This window comes from Rhinolophus ferrumequinum, chromosome 12 (assembly GCF_004115265.2).
Source record: "Rhinolophus ferrumequinum isolate MPI-CBG mRhiFer1 chromosome 12, mRhiFer1_v1.p, whole genome shotgun sequence".
NCBI classification, from domain to species: domain Eukaryota; kingdom Metazoa; phylum Chordata; class Mammalia; order Chiroptera; family Rhinolophidae; genus Rhinolophus; species Rhinolophus ferrumequinum.
In genome coordinates this window covers 61960093-61980089 of record NC_046295.1, presented here as the reverse complement: position 1 = coordinate 61980089, position 19997 = coordinate 61960093, and the positions used below count along the sequence as shown (strand labels likewise).

General features: G+C 42.6%; 2 protein-coding genes across 2 annotated transcripts in view; one reads left to right on the top strand and one right to left on the bottom strand.

Annotated features, from left to right (window-relative positions):
• ELP1 (elongator acetyltransferase complex subunit 1) overlaps nt 1-11180 on the top strand; it is a 54432-nt gene extending 43252 nt beyond the window's left edge. The window contains exons 30-37 of the mRNA XM_033122131.1: nt 1908-1970; nt 2333-2393; nt 3732-3845; nt 4358-4469; nt 5689-5816; nt 6291-6445; nt 8542-8617; nt 9870-11180. Of these exons, the coding sequence (XP_032978022.1) occupies nt 1908-1970; nt 2333-2393; nt 3732-3845; nt 4358-4469; nt 5689-5816; nt 6291-6445; nt 8542-8617; nt 9870-9937 (777 nt within the window). The 3' untranslated portion in view covers nt 9938-11180. The remainder of the gene's footprint in view (nt 1-1907; nt 1971-2332; nt 2394-3731; nt 3846-4357; nt 4470-5688; nt 5817-6290; nt 6446-8541; nt 8618-9869) is intronic.
• A 4566-nt stretch (nt 11181-15746) lies between these two features.
• On the bottom strand, nt 15747-17054 carry ACTL7A (actin like 7A). The gene has a single exon (XM_033123922.1). The coding sequence runs from the start codon at nt 17052-17054 to the stop codon at nt 15747-15749; it is 1308 nt and encodes a 435-aa protein (XP_032979813.1).
• Between the last annotated feature and the right edge of the window lie 2943 nt (nt 17055-19997).

Genomic DNA, 19997 nt, shown 5'->3' with positions numbered 1-19997 from the left:
AATATTCAGTCATTAAAAGGAACAAAAAACTGTTACATGCTACAACTTGGATGAGTCTTGAAAACATGCTAAATGAAATAAGCCAAATATAAAAGGGCAAATATTGTATGGTTCTACTTATATGCAATACCTAGAGTAGTCAGATTCATAGAGACAGGAAGTAGAATGGTGGTTGCCAGAGGCATGGGGAGTTACTATTTACTGGATTTAGAAGGTTTAGTTTTGCAAGTCGAAAAAAAGTTCTAGAGATGGATGATGGAGATGGTTTCACAACAGTGTGAGTTTACTTAATGCCACTGAACTGTACACTAAAAAATAGTTAAAATAGTAAATTTTGTTCTATATATTTTGCAGTAATTAAAAAATAAGGGGAAAAAAGGAACAAAGAACTGATACATGCTGCAACTCGGATAAATCTTGAAAATATGCTAAATGAAAGAAGCCAGACACAAAAGGTCAACTAGTGTATGGTTCCTTCTATATGATATCTGGACTAGACAAATCCAGAGAGACAGAAAGCAGATTAGAAGTTACCAGGAATGAGGGAAATGAGAAATCGGGAGGGATTACTTAATGGGTATGGAGTGTTTTTATGAGGTGATAAAAATATTTTTGTGGTTAAACAACATTGTGAATATCAGTAAAAAGTATCAAATTGTACACTTTAAAATGATTACTTGTATGTTACGTGATTTTCACCTCAGTGCAACACACACACACACACACACACACACACACACACACACACACACACTTGTAGATCAAACAAAACACATCCTGTTGTGTCCCTGTTTAGACCTGTTAGTATGATACATGCAAAATGATCCATTGGGGTCTTGGAAGAAAATTTTTATTTTTATTTAATCTTTTAAGTTAAAACTTATTTAAAGTAGTTTGTATGTATTATAGTATTTAACATGCTGAAAACAAATACAAGGAAATAAAAACACCTTACTCCTACCACTCAAATTGCTGTTATTAGCACCTCCTATTTCTTTCTAGAGCGAACTCTCTCAACACATGTATTTTTACCCACAATGAAGTTCCGTTGTTTGTGCTGTTTGTAAATTTGCTTCGTTTGATTATGATCTTCACCTTGTCATGTTAACACATATTAATTTATCTAATACTTAAAATTCAAGTTCCCTCAATGGTTCCAAAACTGTTTACAGTATATTAAGCCAAATCAAGTATCACTCTAGGGCCGTGTGTTGTATTTTATACCATGTGTCTTTTAAATCTCTTTTAATCTAATGTATACCCCTCACCCCCTTTTTATGACAGTGACTACTTGAGGAAACGCAGCCTTACAGATTTCATCTTTTAATAAAATGTATTTTATTTTATGTGCTTTATAAGTGCATTAAGTAATTATATATTGGGGTATATGATCAAACCTTTTTACTGATAAGGGTATAAGCATCCAAAACGTTTGAAGACTATCAGGTAGTTTATTACACTCATTGTTCAATTTTATGTAGGTTTGAAGTTTTTCGAAATAAAAAGTTGGAGAAACAAATAAACATTAAAAGAGCAAAAGAAAAGTTTAGAAGATTACTATTCTAGTCTACCACTTTTTCAGGTATAGACTTGTTAGTTCAAAAGCTCACCTAAACCTGGTAATCAACCCTGGTGGTGAAGTTGGGGAAGTGGGCATTTTTAACAGATCTCACTGGTGGTTTTGATGCTCAGGGATATAGGGAGATGACACTTACCAGGTGTTTTTTTATTATATCCAGAGCCTACATCTCTCCTTGGTCTTTTGGATCAGTATTTATTGAGCGTATACTCTAGGCCAGGATGGATGCTAGGAAGTGGGACTGTGGGGGATAGGAGGAAAGGCAGATGGAGGCACCTGACATTCTTGTTCCATTAACCTGTTACTTTCCTTGGTGTTCCTTTGTCAGGATTATGAAGAAGCTGTGCTCTTGCTGTTAGAAGGAGCTGAGTGGGAAGAAGCTCTGAGACTGGTAAGAGAACTTTAAAAATCCTGCCAGTGTCAGGTGCTAAGCAGAGCGAGAGTGCAGGGGAGTCAGTCAGCTGGAGTCCCTTGTCTTCTGAGGCCGGTGAAATGAAGTAGTTCAGGCTCCCAGCCTAAGGATAAACTGTTTAAAAAATTTATTTGTGATGTTTGGAATTAGTCGGTTCTCTAAATGTGCAGTATTACTGTTTTCTGCTGAAATGAGTTGAATTTCCATTGGCTACCTTGTAGGTTTGCTCCTCTGGAAAATATCCTGTCACTTCTGAAAGTGATCCACTTCTTTCCAAGTATCATAGTTCTCCAGGGACTTGAAGTTTTCTTGCCTAAACTTAACGGTATTTTTCCTTTTAGGTATACAAATATAACAGACTGGATATTATAGAGACCAACATAAAGCCTTCCATTTTAGAAGGTGAGGGCTACGTCTTAAATAAAATTCCTCATTTGGAAGTAGAGACATGGGAAGGGGAGAGATGGGAGAGTGCTCCCTGTTGTTACATCCTTTGCTCATGTGTTACCTGGAGTCAAAATTCTCTGCTGGGTGTAAGATTTAATTCCGACCAGGGTTTTAAAATACGGTACATTGATAAATGGTAGCACAGAAAATATTTGAATTTTTAAAACCTGCAATAAGATATGATTAAGAATGTTTGTATTTGGAAATAGTTGGTAAACTTGAAAGGAACTATATATTAGATATAGTGTTGTATCAATGCTGAATTTCCTCATTTTAATCATTATATTGTAGTTATATTAGATAACATGCTATTCTTAGAGATGCTGACGTATTAAGGGGGGAAGGATCACATCTCAATTCCACAAAAATGATAGAGAGTAAAGAGAGAGAAAAACAGAGGAAGCCAAAAATACGGCAAAACGTTAATTGGTAAATCTAAGTGAAGAGTTTATACATTGAACTATTGGAACCTCTAGGTAGGTTTGAAATTTTAGAAAATAAGTGAAAAAAGAAGCTTTGCAAATGAATTGGTGGTTCTTAGAGAACAGATGAGTAGTGTCAGTTCTAGAATACGGTGGTATTCACTGTGACCCCTTACAAGCCAAGTGTAACAGGACGTCAGTTTGACCTCTAGAAATCTTTGGGAGCGGGTTGGTTTTCAGCTCTGCCTTTTTTTAGCACAGTCTCCCCTGTAAGTAATGTCTGGCCTTTCTGATATTACAACGTATTCACATTCTTCCTCTGCCTGCTTCTTACTCCCCTGTCCTAATGAAAACTATGGGAGAGTTCTTTTTGTATCGTTCACTTTAAGTACCTCTAACTGGATACTGAAAGCATCCTTCCTGGCCCTACAATAGCCCATTAGCCAACTCTTACTTGGAATTCTCCACTCTGAGAACCTAGAAAAATGCTGACAGTTCGTCTGCATAAGCTTAATACCTATGTTTAGGGAGCATTTCAGTGACTTGCCTCCTGTTTTTATTAACAGCTTTCGGTGTACACTTTTTACGTGTCAGTCCTATTTTGAGTTAGGTATCAAATCTTCGTTCAGATGATTTTGTAAGTTGAGTGTTACAGAGTATTCTAGGATGTTGTTGATAAATTCTAAGATCTGGAATCTCAATCTCTAGTTTATTCTCCTAAAGCGATGTAGGTTATTACTCGTTAGGAAAAATCTTGTTTGGAAAACATAGTAACCTCTTTGTTAAATTCCAACTCCCTTACTCTATCTGCTCTAGTTTTCTCTCTTTGCTTAAACATTATGTTGAAATTGTGTTCCATCTGCACCCCCAGCTCAGAAAAATTATATGGCGTTTCTCGACTCTCAGAGAGCTACGTTCAGTCGCCATAAGAAACGTTTATTGGTGGTTCGAGAGCTCAAGGAGCAAGCCCAGCAGGTGCATCTGGGTGAGTGTTGCGTGAAGACCGGCGATGCTGGGCTGGGGGCGGGATGGATGGCAGCATCACACTTTGTCTTAGCTGTTCATCGTGCCTCCTGCAGTGTGAGTGCTGTGCCGTGGGGATGTCTCAGGCCTTGGTAAAGCCCTTAGGGGCTGTGTATGTCTGTGTGTCCGGAGGGCTTGGGAGCAGGACCAAGCCCTAATGGGAGGAGCTCTGCCAAACTTCCTCCCAGCCAACCAGAATGACTGACTTCTGTGTTTTACAAAATGAGTCTCTCTGTTTCCAAAAGTTGCTTTGCTTCAAAAAACAAAAAAAGAAAGAAAAGACAAAAGAGGTTTGGTACTGGTATGCAGTAATAACTGTAATTAATATGATCTCGTTTCATTTTGAGGTCAACTTTGTAATAATTTTCACCCATCCTTAGATATGCCCTGGTTAACTAGAATCTACTTACCCTACTGAAGGTAAACCCACTCTAGCTGGGAGTTTTTATTTTATATCTGGTTCTTCTTTTTTAGATGATGAGGTGCCACACGGTCAAGAGTCAGACCTCTTCTCTGAAACTAGCAGTGTCATGAGTGGCAGTGACATGAGTGGCAGATATTCCCATAGTAACTCCAGGATCTCAGCGTATGTATCGTGCTAATCCACCACACTGACCATTCCCGGGGTAAATGGAGAAAGTACAAGGAAATAGGTCAGTTTTCTACCAGGACAGGGAGGCAGGAGCTAGAGGAGTCTTGGAGGCCCTGTGGATGTTGTGCAAGGACTTTGCCAGCGTATCTAAGAGATTAGCCTTGGTTTTGAAATGTTTTCTGCTACAGCTTCATGGCCTGTGTGTTTACCCAGTGCCCACGAGGACCTTACACTGGGTACTCCATTTATAAAACATCTGATTTCATTCATTTAACGAATATTAAGTGACTATAACATAGGCACTGAAAAAATAAAAAGATTATAAAGGAAAAAGGTTTCATGTTTCAATTCAAAATCAGGATTGGATTATGTAAATATAAATCATCACACTTTTACTCTAGCAATTTGTCAAGTATTTATTAAACATCTTATGCTCCATTGTAGTGGATGTTACCAAAATCTTTTAAGGAGACATAAGGTACAAGAGCTATAGCCTTACTTGGGAGACAGAACAATGCAAGATTATATATTTAAACTGGATTGCGCTTTAGGAATTCAGAATGCAGATCTGTGGGGACGTGGCGGGGGCAGTTAGAAACTGGAAGAAAGACAGCTAGAACTGGGCTTTTAGGAGTTGGGGTGAGAGAGTCCCAAATAAAACAAGTGGCATATTAAGGACCTCCGAGGCAGTAAAGAATATGGGATTCATTTATATATATATGTATATATATGCTTTTTATTCATATTCCAATCTGGTGTGTCTGTATCTTATTTAAATTTTATTTTGTTGCCTTTGAATTTGTTTTTCATTACAAAATTCAGTTAGATGTTCTATTCATTGCTGTAGCTCTTATTAGCAGATGTAACCTCATTTTGCTCTGTATTTTAATTAAAATGGCAAGGCCAGACATCACTTTTTAGAGTTTTCCTTATTGCTCTCTGCCTGTAAGACTTGCTTCCCACAATTTTATTTTTTGTATCACTTTAACACCTCGTCACCGTTTCCCTCAAATATAGATGCCGTCCGTCAATGCTCTGGTTTCTCAGAAAGTTGATGGCCAGCAGATACGTTCATTTTTTTTTTTTAAATTAAAGTTTATTGGAGTGACAATTGTTAATAAAGTTACATAGATTTAAGGTGTACAATTCTGTAATTTTCAGTATGTTCAGCACAGGAAAATCTCTTTTTAAACATCTCTCTAATTTCTAACAGGCGATCATCTAAGAATCGCCGCAAAGCTGAGCGGAAGAAGCACAGCCTCAAAGAAGGGCATCCCCTGGAGAACCTGGCCCTTTTGGAAGCATTGAGTGAACTGGTACAGGGCACTGAAAAGTTGAAAGGTATCTGCTCGATACTGGTAGACGATTCTTGCTCACAGAAGAACAGTGAACAGCACAGACAGACAGAGTTCAGTAGATAATTAAGATACAATTTTCCCAGCTTGAGGATAAATGAAAACTGTCAGCTGGAAGCATCATTTCAGGGCACATTCCTGAAACACACCTTCTCACTTGGTAACCTAGACGCCTTCTTTCATTGGCATCCACATACCTGAGCTGTGAGAGCTTAGCACTGAAGCCAAGATAAAGGATGGTGGAGACACTGCTTCCTGCTTGCGCCTCCCTGTGTTTGTTTTTCCTTTTGTAGTAGATACCAGTATGTTGATTTACTCCAGCATTTGGGAAGGAAGAAGAAAATGTGGGAGATGGCAACTGTAGTGTGATATTAAATATGTTTTGCTGGGGAAAGAAACTATGTTATGATTCTAGTGATGGAACACAACTTAACACTCTCTCAAATTTGTTTTCCTCTAGATGAAATACGCCATATTTTAAAGGTGCTCTTTCTCTTTGAGTTTGATGAGCAAGGAAGGGAATTACAGAAGGCCTTTGAAGATACTCTGCAGCTCATGGAAGGGTCCCTTCCAGAAATTTGGACTCTCAACCACCAGCAGAATTCAGCCACACCTGTAAGTTTTCCTCAAAGACAGAATGTGCATTTTTTTCATCATTTCACAAGTGATTACACTCACAATCTCTTAAAAGTCAAAGCAAAAGACTTTCCTATTCTTAGGTTCATGTTTAAGCTGTCAATAAGATTTTATATTTGACTGGACACTGACCAGTACACCTTGGCCTGGGTTAAGTGTGCTTTTATTTCTCTTTTCTGCATGAAACAGCTGTCATGAAGAAGATGGAAAAATCAGATAGTTGCCCCCGTCCTTCGATGAGATTGGGGTCGGGGTGAGGGAACCTAGCACCAGAATTGGCCTCTCACCTCCCTGTTCAGACTTCTGGGTGGGATCAGAGTTCTTTAAAGGAACCCCAGACAATTGCTTTTCCATTTGACTTGTCACTTCTGTGTTGTTACGATGAGCTTTTCTAATTATGTTTAAGGCTGTTTGTGTCCTATTAAGAATTATAATGTCCTGTCTATTTACTCTATACCTCTGCTCAGTCTCGCACAACTCACGTCTATTGTTAAGAGTTTCGATTTGGATTCAGAAAGGTGGGTGTATCAGTCAGGGTCTGTTAAGGAAAACAAAACCCACAGCTGCTGTTTTATCACAGAATTTAATACATGGCATTGGTTAAACAAATCTTGGAGGACTGAAGGCAAAAGGCGCACAGCGGGGGAACACTGAGCTAATAATGTGGGGCGCTGCTTCTAAGGCGGAGGGAACAAAAGGAAGAGTTTGGGATTATTAGAACTTAGAAGCTTGTAGGTGACGCCCTGCTGAGCCTCTGAGAAGGGGGTGCCAGCCAGCTGGTGCTGGTATTTCTGAGGGGCCTTCATGAGGCCGGTAGTCAGTGTACAGAAATAAACGGAAACTGGAATAAACAGCTGCCGCCGAGGTGAAGAGCTACTGTGGCGTAAAAGGAAGCAAATGAAAGAGCAGATTCGTTCTTCTCGAGCCCTGCAGTCTCCCTCCGGTGTCTGCTCTTGGCAGAACATAACGCAGCCAGCTGGGAAGGAGGAGTGTTTGCTCGGGCTCCCAGCGCCAGCGTCAGGATCAGTGTGCAGAAGGGTGGGTGTGGAGCTGAGAGAGCCTCGGTCATCAGCTCACTGGTTAGAAACACAAGTTTACTGGGCGTCGACTTCCTTACTTATTAATGGGGATAGTACTTCCCCCGTGCATTTCACTGGAATGTTTTCAAGGTTAGATAAGAGGATAGATGTAAAAGCATTTTACAAGCCATACACATAAAAGCAACTAAGAATCAATACCCCTACAAATACTTGAATTTAATAGGTATTTCCTAGAAAAAATGTGATCATTCTCAAAACTGTAGTTGTTTTGAAGCAAACAGTTTATAATGCTTCCCCATGCCCTCCCGTACTCTCTTTTATTCAGATCATATTAACTTCTAAGTCACCACCTTATGAGTCTTTTCGGGAAAATGACCAGGACAATTGTGTTTTTGTTTTGGTTGGTAGAGCATGAGAATGGCCTATATGCAGGATACCGTGAGTGACCTGGACATGCTTTGAGCCCATGACATTGCTACTAAGAGTGTGTCACCAGCAGGCTGCATGCATTTCACTCTGCAGGGCTGAGTGAAAGCAACACAGAGAGCCTGGCCTGTGCACACTGAGGCGTGTGCAGGGGTGGACTTCCTGTGAAGTCTCTTGTTTTACCTTGAACACGTGTGCAGAGTTTTTATTCTATGCCGTGATGTGTACATTTGTATTTTAACACAAAAACTCCCACAAATCTTTGAGTACAACTTGATGCTCTGTATTCTATAGCCTCTAGTACTATTCTCCCTCCCCTCAGGGTATGGCTTTGCTTATTTGGAAAGGATCAGGCATATATCATTGTGGATTTTCTCTTTTTCACCTCCATCATTACTGTGGTCTTCTGATAGAAAGGAGATTTAGAGGTCTGAGTTGAGACTGGAGAAACTGGCTAGTTAAAATCACCTGAAAAAAAGAATTACTAGGGTTGATACCATACCGATGAAAACGATGAGCTACCTCGTGTTGGTAGAGATCTGGTCTTTGGTATTGAGGTCATCAGAAGGGTAAGATAACCTTTGCTGATACAGTCTGCTTTCTACTTAGGTTCTAGGTCCCAATTCTACTGCAAATAGTATCATGGCCTCTTATCAACAACAGAAGACTTCAGTTCCTGTTCTTGGTTAGTATTTTTTTTCCTTCTAAGTGATTAACAGTACTAAGCAGAAGGCAAAGCTGTACGGGTTGAGAAGGTCAGTAGTACAGCGTGAGATTGGATACTGACTACAATTTTCCCTCAATTCTACCGTGTTTCCCCGAAAATAAGACTAAGCTGGACAGTCAGCTCTAATACGTCTTTTGGAGCAAAGATCAATATAATACGCGGTCTTATCTTGCTATAATATAAGACCCAGTCTTATATTAATTTTTGCTGCAAAAGACGCATTAGAGCTGATGGTCCGGCTAGGTTTTATTTTCGGGGAAACACGGTATCAATATTCCTAAATAAGTAAGACCTCCTGTGGTGTTTTGACTATATCATTTTTTGTTTGGGGGAATAGAGAGTCGTAATTGTATGTGAAATTATAAAGCTGATAGGACTAATAGAGAAAAATCTAGATTGTACAGAAAAGTATATCAAAGAAAATTAAAATTTGATGATTTCTAGTCATATGTGTATACGTATGTTTATGTATAATGTGAAAATTATATTTTTAAAAACATTTTTCCTTGAGCATTTTTCTCACATTGTTAAATGTTCTTGAAAATAAGTTTTGGTGTCTGTATGGCTCATGTACAGATGTACTGGTTTATTATGAATAATGCTAAGATAAAACATCTTTATATATATATTTTTTCTCATATCTTTGCTTCCTGTATATGATTCTTAGATAAGAGACTCCACAAATGTAACTAAAAGAGGGCCCCCAACCTTCCCCCCCATTTACGTTTTTTGAAGTAGGGACATTTTTATTGATCAGTGTGTTTGTAGAATTTTTTTGTTACATTTTCTGTCCATTAACTTTACTTACTGAATATGTGCTACCATATTTCTTTACTATTGAAATATATAGTGAAATGTACAAATTTTAGGTGTATAGTTTAATGAGATTTAATAAATGTACATGGCTTTGTAACCACCATCACCACCCATGTAAAATATAGAACATGCTCCCACTTTGAATCAGTCAGCAGACACTTTTTCTTCTACTCTTCCCCTGTGCCTGAGGTTGCAGTGGGATTTCTCTTCTCAGGGCCTCCAGGCTGTTTGCTCTGACTGGAGGTTGCAAAGTAACGGAAACATTAACTCTCGTTCCGATGGTCATCTTGTAGTTGCAGAGCCCAGGAGCCTAGTTTTAGATTAGAGTTACCGCCTCAGCTCCCATCAGTAACAAAGAGTGTGTCTGTCACAGTTTTCCTTTCCTTTCTTTTAGACGCTGAACTTTTTATACCGCCAAAGATCAACAAAAGAACCCAGTGGAAACTGAGCCTTCTAGGGTGACTCTGATCCTAGCCAGGAGAGCTCCACAGAGAAGACTGTTTTCTTTTCACTCCTCACTCCTCGAGGCCTGGCTGTGAGAACTGGGAGGAGTAAGATGACGACATACATACCTTGGCGTTGAGAGAGCTGCGCTGTACAGCAGACTTCAGCAGGCATGAAGCAATTCTGTTCTGTTCTGATATGGTTTTAATCATTAGCAAAACTTTATGCTTTAACCAGTAGAGCATCATCTTGTAAGGATTAACTGTTCTTTTATTTCGTGCAGTTTGAGAGCATATTTCTGGTACTTATGGTAGTCAGGAAATTGGGTTTCGTTCCTGATTACAGGTCTAATTCCTATTGGGACCTTAGACAAGTCACATAATTGCTTTGTGCCTCAGTTAATTGGGAACATGTTTCGTGGCTTCTACCTCAAAAATGTGAAGATAAGTAAAATAATGTTTTTAAATTGCTTTACGTTCCTGGTGGAGAGCTTTTAAGGATAAACAACATGGCTTTTAGTGCTACCAATATTTGGTCAAACTTAATCACTTAAATGACTTCACCTTGAACTAAAGCAGAATTAAAAGCTAAACATATTCTTTGAATTCTAAGCTTTTCCATGCTGACAGCTGTTATTTTCTCATATCTTACAAGGTCATGTGCTTCCAGTTATAACTGGGTTGAGCTTCCTCTCACTACAGTGTCCACAGAGACTATTTTCACTGCCTGTGAATCTTCTGCCAGACAGTTAGCAGAACAGGTTAGAATTTCTGAAACAGTATCATGTACAGTTGTTACACTGAGCACTGAGCATCATATGGCGTGCACAGTTGTAGGTTATTCCTTTTTCTCCAAATATTGCTTCTTTTAACGTAATGTTTTGTCAGTGTCTAGGCCATTTATTTTTCTTTATGGTGCTCAACTGAACTCTGCCTTTTAGTTATTTTCTTTGGAAGAAATGAGAATGTTTTCTCTTTTTGGTGAGCCTAGAAAAAGCTCAGTTCATTTTGACAATAGTTTGTGGCTGATTCTTAGGTAAGGTTAAAAATTTCTTCCATGCCTGTAACACCAGAACCAGATGTTCATTACTGTACATAAGCTAATAGGAAATGCTACTTTCGATTCTCAGAGTACAGATATATCCAGAATTGTAATTTAAGGTTTTCCCTAATGTAGCACAATGTTAGCTTTAGAATCTAGGTATGTTCAGTGTATAATTCAGCTTTTCTGTGTGTCTGGAAATTTTCACAAAATAATAGAGGGGAAAAAAGAAAAAGAAAACATGTCCTGCTTTGGAGAAATCAACTTTTGACTCATACCCATAATGGACTTTCTTTAATGAAGTGCCCAGCACTGCAAGGCTCTAAATGGGCTGGCCCAGTGGCTCAGGTGGTTGGAGCACCATGCTCCTAACGCCAAGGTCGCCAGTTCGATTCCCACGAGCCAGTGAGCTGCGCCCTCTACAGCTAAGATTGTGAACAGCAGCTCTCTCTGGAGCTGGGCTGCTATGAGCAGCTGGAGGTTGGCGTGGGTTGGCGTGGACTGGCGTGGGCTGCCGTGAGCGGCAAGAGCTGCTGTGAGTGGCTGACCGACGACTGGCGACCGACTGCCTCAGCCAGGGGATCACAAGGCTCATAACACCAGCATGGGCCAGGGAGCTGTGTCCTACACAACTAGACTGAGAAACAATGGCTTGAACTGGAGTGGGGGGTGGCGGGGAGGCGCAAGAAGGGTGGGGGGTTTCACAAAGGATGAAAGTGCTTTGTGACTCCTTTGGCATGGGTAAATGAACGTGGTAACATATTGACTTAATGTGTTATAATGCCCTTGCTATGGATAATATAGTACAGAGACTCATGCTAATGGATTAGAAGTACAAGCAGATGTGTCTGTTGTTAATAGTGTTACTTCATGGATGTTCAGCTTCCTTAAAATAATGTATTGAAGCAGCAAAAAAAATTGTGTGAATACAAATTTATATCAATTACTGTCTCTTGCCGGAACAAGATGGAATTTTGTTTGTTTAGAGAAGCAGCAGGCAGGAGCCGACCTTCCAAACGGAAGACAAAGTCAAGGAAGAATTCATGGGTGGAAATGCAGAGTGTGGGAAAAGGGGAAACTGCTGGGCGTGATGAATGCTTGATTTGGGGGAGTCTCTAGGAGAGAGTGTATAACTTTCCCCCCAAATGTGGACGCTGTCCCAAAGCAAGTTCATGCTGCAATAAGCGAAAAGCCTCAGTTATTTTATTGGTTCCATTGAGTCAGCTTTGCTCAGATGCTCGACATCAAGTGGTAACTTACAGAGGACTGTCCTCTATAATCAAAGTGAATTTTAAATTTACGCTGTTTTCAAGAAACTAAGGCAAGAGCTATGTTTTTATTATGTCTATGGGTATAGCTTGATGTCATTTCTTTGCACTGCCACATATTTTAAAACATTTTCCATATACCGGGGTGCCAACAAAATATATGCACATGACTCGTATTCAACTTTTATTATCAGTATATATTGAGTATTACAATTTTAATACAGTTTTTTCCTTTCTTAAAATGTGTGTACATTTGTTTGGTACCCTCTGTATACACATATAAACACACACACACACACAAACACACATGAGCACATAAATATACGTGTGTGTGCACACATGCATGCATTTGAGGGATTTTTTTCATAGCCATAGCTGAAGAGGGTGTTTTTAAAAATACATAAAACTGACGATTTTTAGTAATTTAGTAATTTAAGACTGCAACTTTGGGAAGCAAAAGGATCTTTCCCCCTTCCTGTGCCGCCCCGCCCCTTGAACTTCTGTGCTTCATTAGAAGCACCACCTGGACAAGCCCTTGGGAGTCTTCAGTTGTCCTTCCTTGTCTGTTATATTTATTAGAACTGGGGCGAGGACAAAGATCTTAGAAGCGAGGTAACCATAAATTCCGAGATGCTGCAGGCATGCCGAAGCTAATACGGTAACATCTGGCAACACTGGAGATCTGCTCTTGATTCTGTGTTCTCTGCATCCCCAGCTGTGCCTATGCCTCACGGTCGGCCACTCCACCATTACTCTTACTGGCTCTGAAGTCCCAGGAACTGGAAGACCAAGTTCTTGAACAACTTTTAAAGTGTCCTCTTGGCATACAGGAAAGAACGAGGCCCATTGTAGTGTTCTTGGACAGTCATTTAATGTCACTGAATTTTGCTTTCCTATAATCTGTGTGCCCATTGGGCTAAGCTGGGTTTCACAGCCGTGGCACTGTTGGCATTTTTGGTCATGTCATTCTCTGTTGTAGGGGCCTGTCTTGTGCATTGGAGGATGTTTAGCCGTATCCCTGGCCTCTACTCTAGATGACAGTGCTCGTACCCCCCACTCCTATTATGACAACCAAAAATATCTTCAGATATTGCCAGATGTCCCCTGGGGTCAAAATTGCCCCGATTTGAGAAGCACTGGGCTGACATTTCTTCTAAATACTTACTAAAAGTATTCATTATTTCTTTGTGAGGAGGATTCTTTTTTGCTACAAGGGTGATTGTGGAAGGATCGAGTGAGAGAATTCATAAAAGTGCGTTGAAAGACTACACAGTTGTTCAGCCTGGTATTGGTACTTTTCATTTTAAAATGCAGTGTAGTGTTCAGGCCAAGGATGGCTGGAGGTCCCCATCCCCCAGAGCCACCTCCCATTCCTCCCCTTCATCAAGACTGTCACTTTTTGGGGTTTTTGACTTGGTTGCATAGACACTGAAGGGATCTAAAGATAGTATATTTCTCTATGATTGGTTTCCTCTGTAATACTGTGTATTTTATTTTCTGAGTATATTTCTCTATGATTGGTTTCCTCTGTAATACTGTGTATTTTATTTTCTGCATTTAAAAATATTCAGAGGAGGAGTCCATAGGCGTTATCACCCTGCCAAAGAGGTCCAAAGGTTGAGAATTAACCAAACTTCACCCCTCCCATCAGTGAATTTCATGAAGTGTTGACAATAGAGTGGTTTGGGCAGAAACTAAGGGGAACAATACGTATCTCTTTCTCAAGTCAGTGTACCCAACTCCTAGCTAATCTCTTGATTCTCCAGAGTAAGGCTTAGTCATCCTTGATGAACTCCAGGAACTCCAGGTGTCCTTCTGTGGCTATTTTTGCTCCCCTGTTGCAGCTTGCTGGTGCCAGCCAGCTGTGCCAACTCACTAGACCTGGATCCAGGGTCACACACTTAGGTCTTTCAGGGCTGTCTGGGCAAACCTGTAGGCCGTGAAGGTGATTCTGTAGGGCTTCTCCCTGGGGATGGTAGAGACTCCATAGCTCACCTGTGAGTGTTTGAACGTGTGCCTTTGGGGTATACCTGTGGCTCAAGACCATAGTAACACTTTTAGGCTCCTGTGTAAGAGGCAGAATCTATAAGATAATACTGGCTAACAACTCTTGTGATCACTTCCTGGAGGCCAGACACTGGTATTCGGGTGTTTATCTGTGGTTTCTGGATCAGCTTTGTGAGGTAGGCATTTGAATTCAATTTTATAGGTAAGCAGGCTCAGGTCACATAGCTAGATGATCGCAAAATGGGGTTTCAAATCACTGAGTCCAAAGCCCATGTCTGTCCACTATTTTATGCTGCCTGCCAGTGTTGTTCATGTGCTGAGCTTTAGAGACAGGGCAGAAAATGTATTGGGGATTGTTCTAAAATTTCTGTGCTCCAATTACAAACTGCCCCTGCAGGAATACGACAGAACATGCCGGGCCCTGGAAGGGCTTCTCTGGCCATGAGTGTCTGTGTGTTCCTTTCGTCCCCTCAGTTGGCTTAGAATGATCAGCACGGGGCAGCCTCTCACAAGCCCGCACCATCAGCCCCAGAACTGGCAGCCTCCATCCTGAGCCCGTCCCAAACTCCACCTGTATACCCTGCAGGTTGCTGGAGAACCCAGTCTGGTAGGAAATGAGCAGCTGCTGCCTGAAGTGTCTAGAGAATGACCATGACTTAACTCTCATCCTCTTGTTCTCAGTGCTGATAACTCGATAAATCTGACCCCAGTCCTTAAAGATGGGAAATACATGTAGAGCACTTGTTCTCTGAAGAGTTGCCCTGTTAGGACACATGCACATACCTCACTCGTCAGATGCCAGCTTTCAGTAGCCAGTCACCATGATGACTTGATAAGAACTGGTATCGAGACATAAGTGACTCTTGGAACTAAAAGAAAATACAGTTGAAGCACAGGTCAGACATCTTCGTCAGCTCTTTCTGAACCCTCAGAATTTCTGGTGAAGTATGAAATGTACTCTGTGTAAGAGGTGGAATCTACAAGGTGATACTGGAGAACAACTCTTGTGGTCAGAGCCAGACACCGGTATTCAGATGCTTTGTGGGACAGTGAACCGTTACAACGTACTTCCTGTTGGTGTTCATCAAAGGGGGTCTTCTTAGATGCCACAACTGCATTTACTCTATAATCTACCCTCATCACACTCGCCCGTCCAAGCAGATTTTAACATGACAGTAGTTCCTCAAGTGGGAAATACACAAAATAAGGGACAGAATAATTTTAGAGCTAGTTTTTCCCAAGAATGTTTAAGCAGTAGTCATGGAGTGCATGTCTTTTCTGCCCGTCGTCCACCCCACCACCTCCATTTTTGTGTTGGCAAATGTGTATTTTAAGGCAGATGCTGCGTGTATGAAGTGGTTTTCATTAAGTCAAGCAATACAGAAACACTGTGGCGGGGAACAGGATTGTTTAATACTGCCGAGGGAACATGCTGGCTCGGCTCCATATCTGGGCTGGGTGCTCACCCAGCAGAGGTGACAGCAGCCACAGCGACCATGCTTCATCAGAGTTCAGAAGCACCTTCTGTAGAGGAAGAAAGGCCCATGTTCTTCGTACTCAGAGCGAAGGACCCACAGGGGTTGGAAGCCCTGAAGTGATGCCAGGATGGAGCCTCCTGTCCACACTGCATTGTCTCTTCCGGGCAACACGTTTACCTGGGGGGTGTCATTGGGACACATGGTACTCAGCTCTTTCTGCAGACGGTTAGGGAAGCCGCGGAGCATAGTGCTGCCCCCGCAGAGCAGGATGTTCCCCATGAGGTCCCGTTTGAGGGCGATGTCACACTTGTTCAGGCAGGACACTGTCTGGGTGTGGAGGCCCAGCTGCATGGACTTGATCAGAGAAGGCTTGAAGAACATCTCTGAGCAGAGGAACCTTTCCTGGTACAGGTCTATCTCCTGCCCATCCGGCAGGGTGTACTGGAGTGCACGCTCAGTAGCCGGGTCTTTCTTCTCTTCGATGGGGTCCAGGGCCACGTAGCAGCATTTCTCCTTGATGCCCTCCACGATGGCCACCTGGTCCTTGGTGAAGTGTTTTCCTGCGTTGTTCATCAGGCCCATCAAGTAGGCTGTCAGATCAGAGCCTGCATAGTCCAGCCGTCCGGTGATGCTGGGCAGAGGATAACCCTCGTAGATGGGGACTACGTAGGACACACCGTGGCCGACCTCCACGACCATGCCGGACGTCCTTCCGTAGGAGTACATGGACAGGCGGGACTGGTAGGCAATGTGCATTGCAGGCGTGCTGAAGGTTTCAAACAGCATTTCAGCGTACTTCTCTCTGTTGGTGTGTGGGCTGAGGGGTGGGTCCGAAACCAAGACCGCATGCTCCTGTGGGGCGATCTTCATCTCCTGATGGAAGAGATATTCCCAGATATCCTGCACCGAATCCCAGTCCACGATGATGCCGTGTCGCAGAGGGTTCGTTAGCTTGAGACGCACCTGTGGATTGATGAGCTCCTGACCCACATATGTCTCTTTGCGGTTGTCCCCGGTTTTGGCGGTCTCCATGTAGGGCTTGCCCACTGTCGATGAGATCTTGTGGCTGGGCTTTGGCAGCCCAGCAAAGCCACATTTACAGTAGCCAGTGCCAAGGTCCACGACCACCGCTTTGGTCACGACTGCCTTGGGCTTCTTGACTGCGGTCGATTTGGTAGGTTCTTCCGACTCCGAATGGCGGACCCGCACTGCCCTCTTGGCTGGGCCCTCCTTCACGGAGGCAGTCTGGGTGACCTGTGTGTGTGGGGAGGCACTCTCTCTCTTGTCAGGCCCATCCCCTGTGATTGCTGCCTGTGCATCCCACACGCTATCAAGAGCCATCTTGCTTTCAGAAGGTTCCTTGATCCCACCGGCTTCAAGGTCCGAAAGGCTTAAAAATCAGGGCAACTTGAGAATTTCTCCAGTGATGACATCGCTGATTATGATGTAATGCAGTGACCTGGGCCTTTCTAGGTAGGGGAAACTGTCCTATGTTAGGGTAGATTTGGGGTCGTGTTTTTGAGGTGACTTACCTTTTTCTCAAACTTGATGTATCCAATCAGTATTTATTGAGTGCTTGGTATGTGCAAGGCAGCTGGGAATACAAGGCAACAGTGGAAAAAAAATTCTCTGCCCTTTTACAGTTTACATTTTAGTCAGTGGGGGTTGGGGAGAGAGACAATTTTTAATATATATGTATATGTATATATGTGAGTGTGTGTGTGTGTATATACATATACATATATATATGAAGATGTTAAGGGCAAAAGAGACAAAGCAGGGAAGGGGAATGGGGAGGGCGGCATGCTAATGTGCCTGGCAGGGCTCCCTGAGACAGTGACACTGATGGAGACCTAAAGGAGGTGAGGGAGAGTGCCATGTGTATATCACAGCAACAGACGTAGAGGACTGGAGAGGGACATGTGACTGATGAGTTAGAACAGGGTTAGCAAACTGTGGCCTGCAACCTGTTTTTGTAAATAAAATTTTATTGGGACACAGCCACGCTCATTTGTTTATGTATTATCTATGGCTGTGTTGGTTGAGTCATTGCAACAAAGACTCTGGCTTGCAAAGTTGAAAATACATATTGACTCCCTGGGCCTTTACGGAAAAAGTTTGCAGCCTCCAAGTTAGAGAGGATCCCAAGAAGAATGTGGCTGGTGTGGAGAGAGCAAGGACAAGGACATGAGATGGCAGAAGTAAGACGGCGGGTAGAGCATTGGGCCTCATGAGCCATTGCTAGAACTTTGGCTCTGACTGTGAGGTGGGAAAGCACTAGAGAATTTTGAGCAGAGATTTGACACCATCTGATTTAGATTTTAGCAGGACTAGTTGCTGCCATGGTTACTGCCAAGAACCTCTGTCTCACTTGTTCCTTCGGACAACCTGCAGAGGAATCTTTTTGGACACGTATTTGTACACATATTCCTCCTTCATCTAGGTCATGGTTCAGCAATGAAATTAGACCCTACAGAGTCCCACTGATGAGAACGTTTCAGGCCCTTAGGTACATAGCTCACTCAAAGATATCCAGCTAGCAGTGGCCAAGCTCTCCTGACTACAACTTCTTCCCGGGCATGTGCTGTGGACACACCTTGATGGGACTTGACGTGTGTCTCTGAGGCTGCTTGGCCACTGCCTCCCATGCCATCTCTGAAGCTGAGCATGTTGGTGCTGACACCTGTCACTCTCAAGGCACCCAGAATCCAGCCTTACGTTGTGCAGCCACGTGCTCTTCATAAAAGGCAGTGACTACCATGGTGGGCTTTCTCTAAGGAGCTTACTGAGGATGCTCTTGGCTCCTTGTAGGATGTGAGAGAAGAAAAGGACCAAGTCCAGTCTCTTGAGCTTTGTGACGACCTGACAGGGGCAGCCAAACTCATTTCAGAAATAAATCTCAGCTTCTTGGTTCAATGGGTGGAGGATGAGATAGCATAGAGTTTTGAAAGAACAGAAAAGTACTTTTTTCTATGCCTGGCTGCCGGCAAAATAGTTTACTTTACTTAATAGTTTACTTGCCTCTGTTTTTCAGGGGTTTGCATGGCCAACTTGGATTACTTGGCTTTATTTCAAAAGAACTTACATGATAAGACATATTTAACTTAGAATCATGTTTTCCTTCTCTTCAACCCCCCCTCTTAAATTCTCAGAAATCTGCAGCTGCTTAGTCCATGTTTTACTGCCTTGGATTGCTGTAAGAGCTTGTATTAGTTGTCTATTGCTGCTGTAACAAATTATCACAAGTTTAATGGCATTAAACACAAATGTATTATCTTACAATTCTGGAGGTCAGAAGTCCACAATCACTCTTAGTGGGCTAAAATCAAGGTGTCACGGCCTCAGTCCTTCTGGAGGCTCGAGGGGCTAGTCCTTTCCTTGCCTTTTTTTAGCTCCTAGAGGCTGCCTACATTGCGTGGCTTGTGGCCCCTTCCTTCATCTTCAGAGACCTCTCCTGCTTCTGTTTCCACATCTCTTTCTCTGACCTGACCCTCCTGTCTGCCTCTGATTAAGGTCCTGTGAGTTCTTTGAGTCTGCCGGATAATCCAGGGTAGTTAATCTCCCCATGTCAAACTCTTTAACTCACATCTGCAGAGTCCTTATTTTCCATGAAAGGTGACATATTCACAGGTTTCAGGCATTAAGATGTGGACATCTTTCACCTTGTCGCTTGACCTGTGCATCCCACTTGACTAAGACACTCAAAGCCTGGCGTGCTGTTTCATGTGCTCCTCCCCCACTGCCCATGCTCACCCATCCTTAACCCTTTCTGTCATCGTGGGTAGGAGAGGTGCTGTGCTTGCTTAAGGCCAGTCGCTCCATCTAGTCTGCCAGGTCCATGAGCGCGGGGACTCTCAGGGTCCACCCCGACATCCTTTGCGCTAAAGCCAATGGACACTTTTACTTCACGTCTCAGGGTATCGCAGGCTTGAATGCCCTTTGCCTTAGCTTCTGTGTTACCCGTTGTGTCCCTTCTCTCCTCTCTGGGTCATCACATGGTATCAGTGATGGAAGAATATAGAGACTGTTGGCACTCTGCACCCCAAACGTCCACTGCCTGGCACATGCGGCTGCACACACTGGTCATTAACCACCTAAGGTACATGTGGGCTCCCTGGAGTCTCTGGTGAGATCCCTCTAGTAGAAATACTCTATATTGCTCAGACTGCATTTCCTCACTGGATCACACTTTTGCTCCTCTGGCCCAAGACATCCTCCCGCCCCGCAAAAATGAGATGATCCTTCTCGAAAGCAACCCTGAGGCTCTCCTCTACTGGAGAAAAA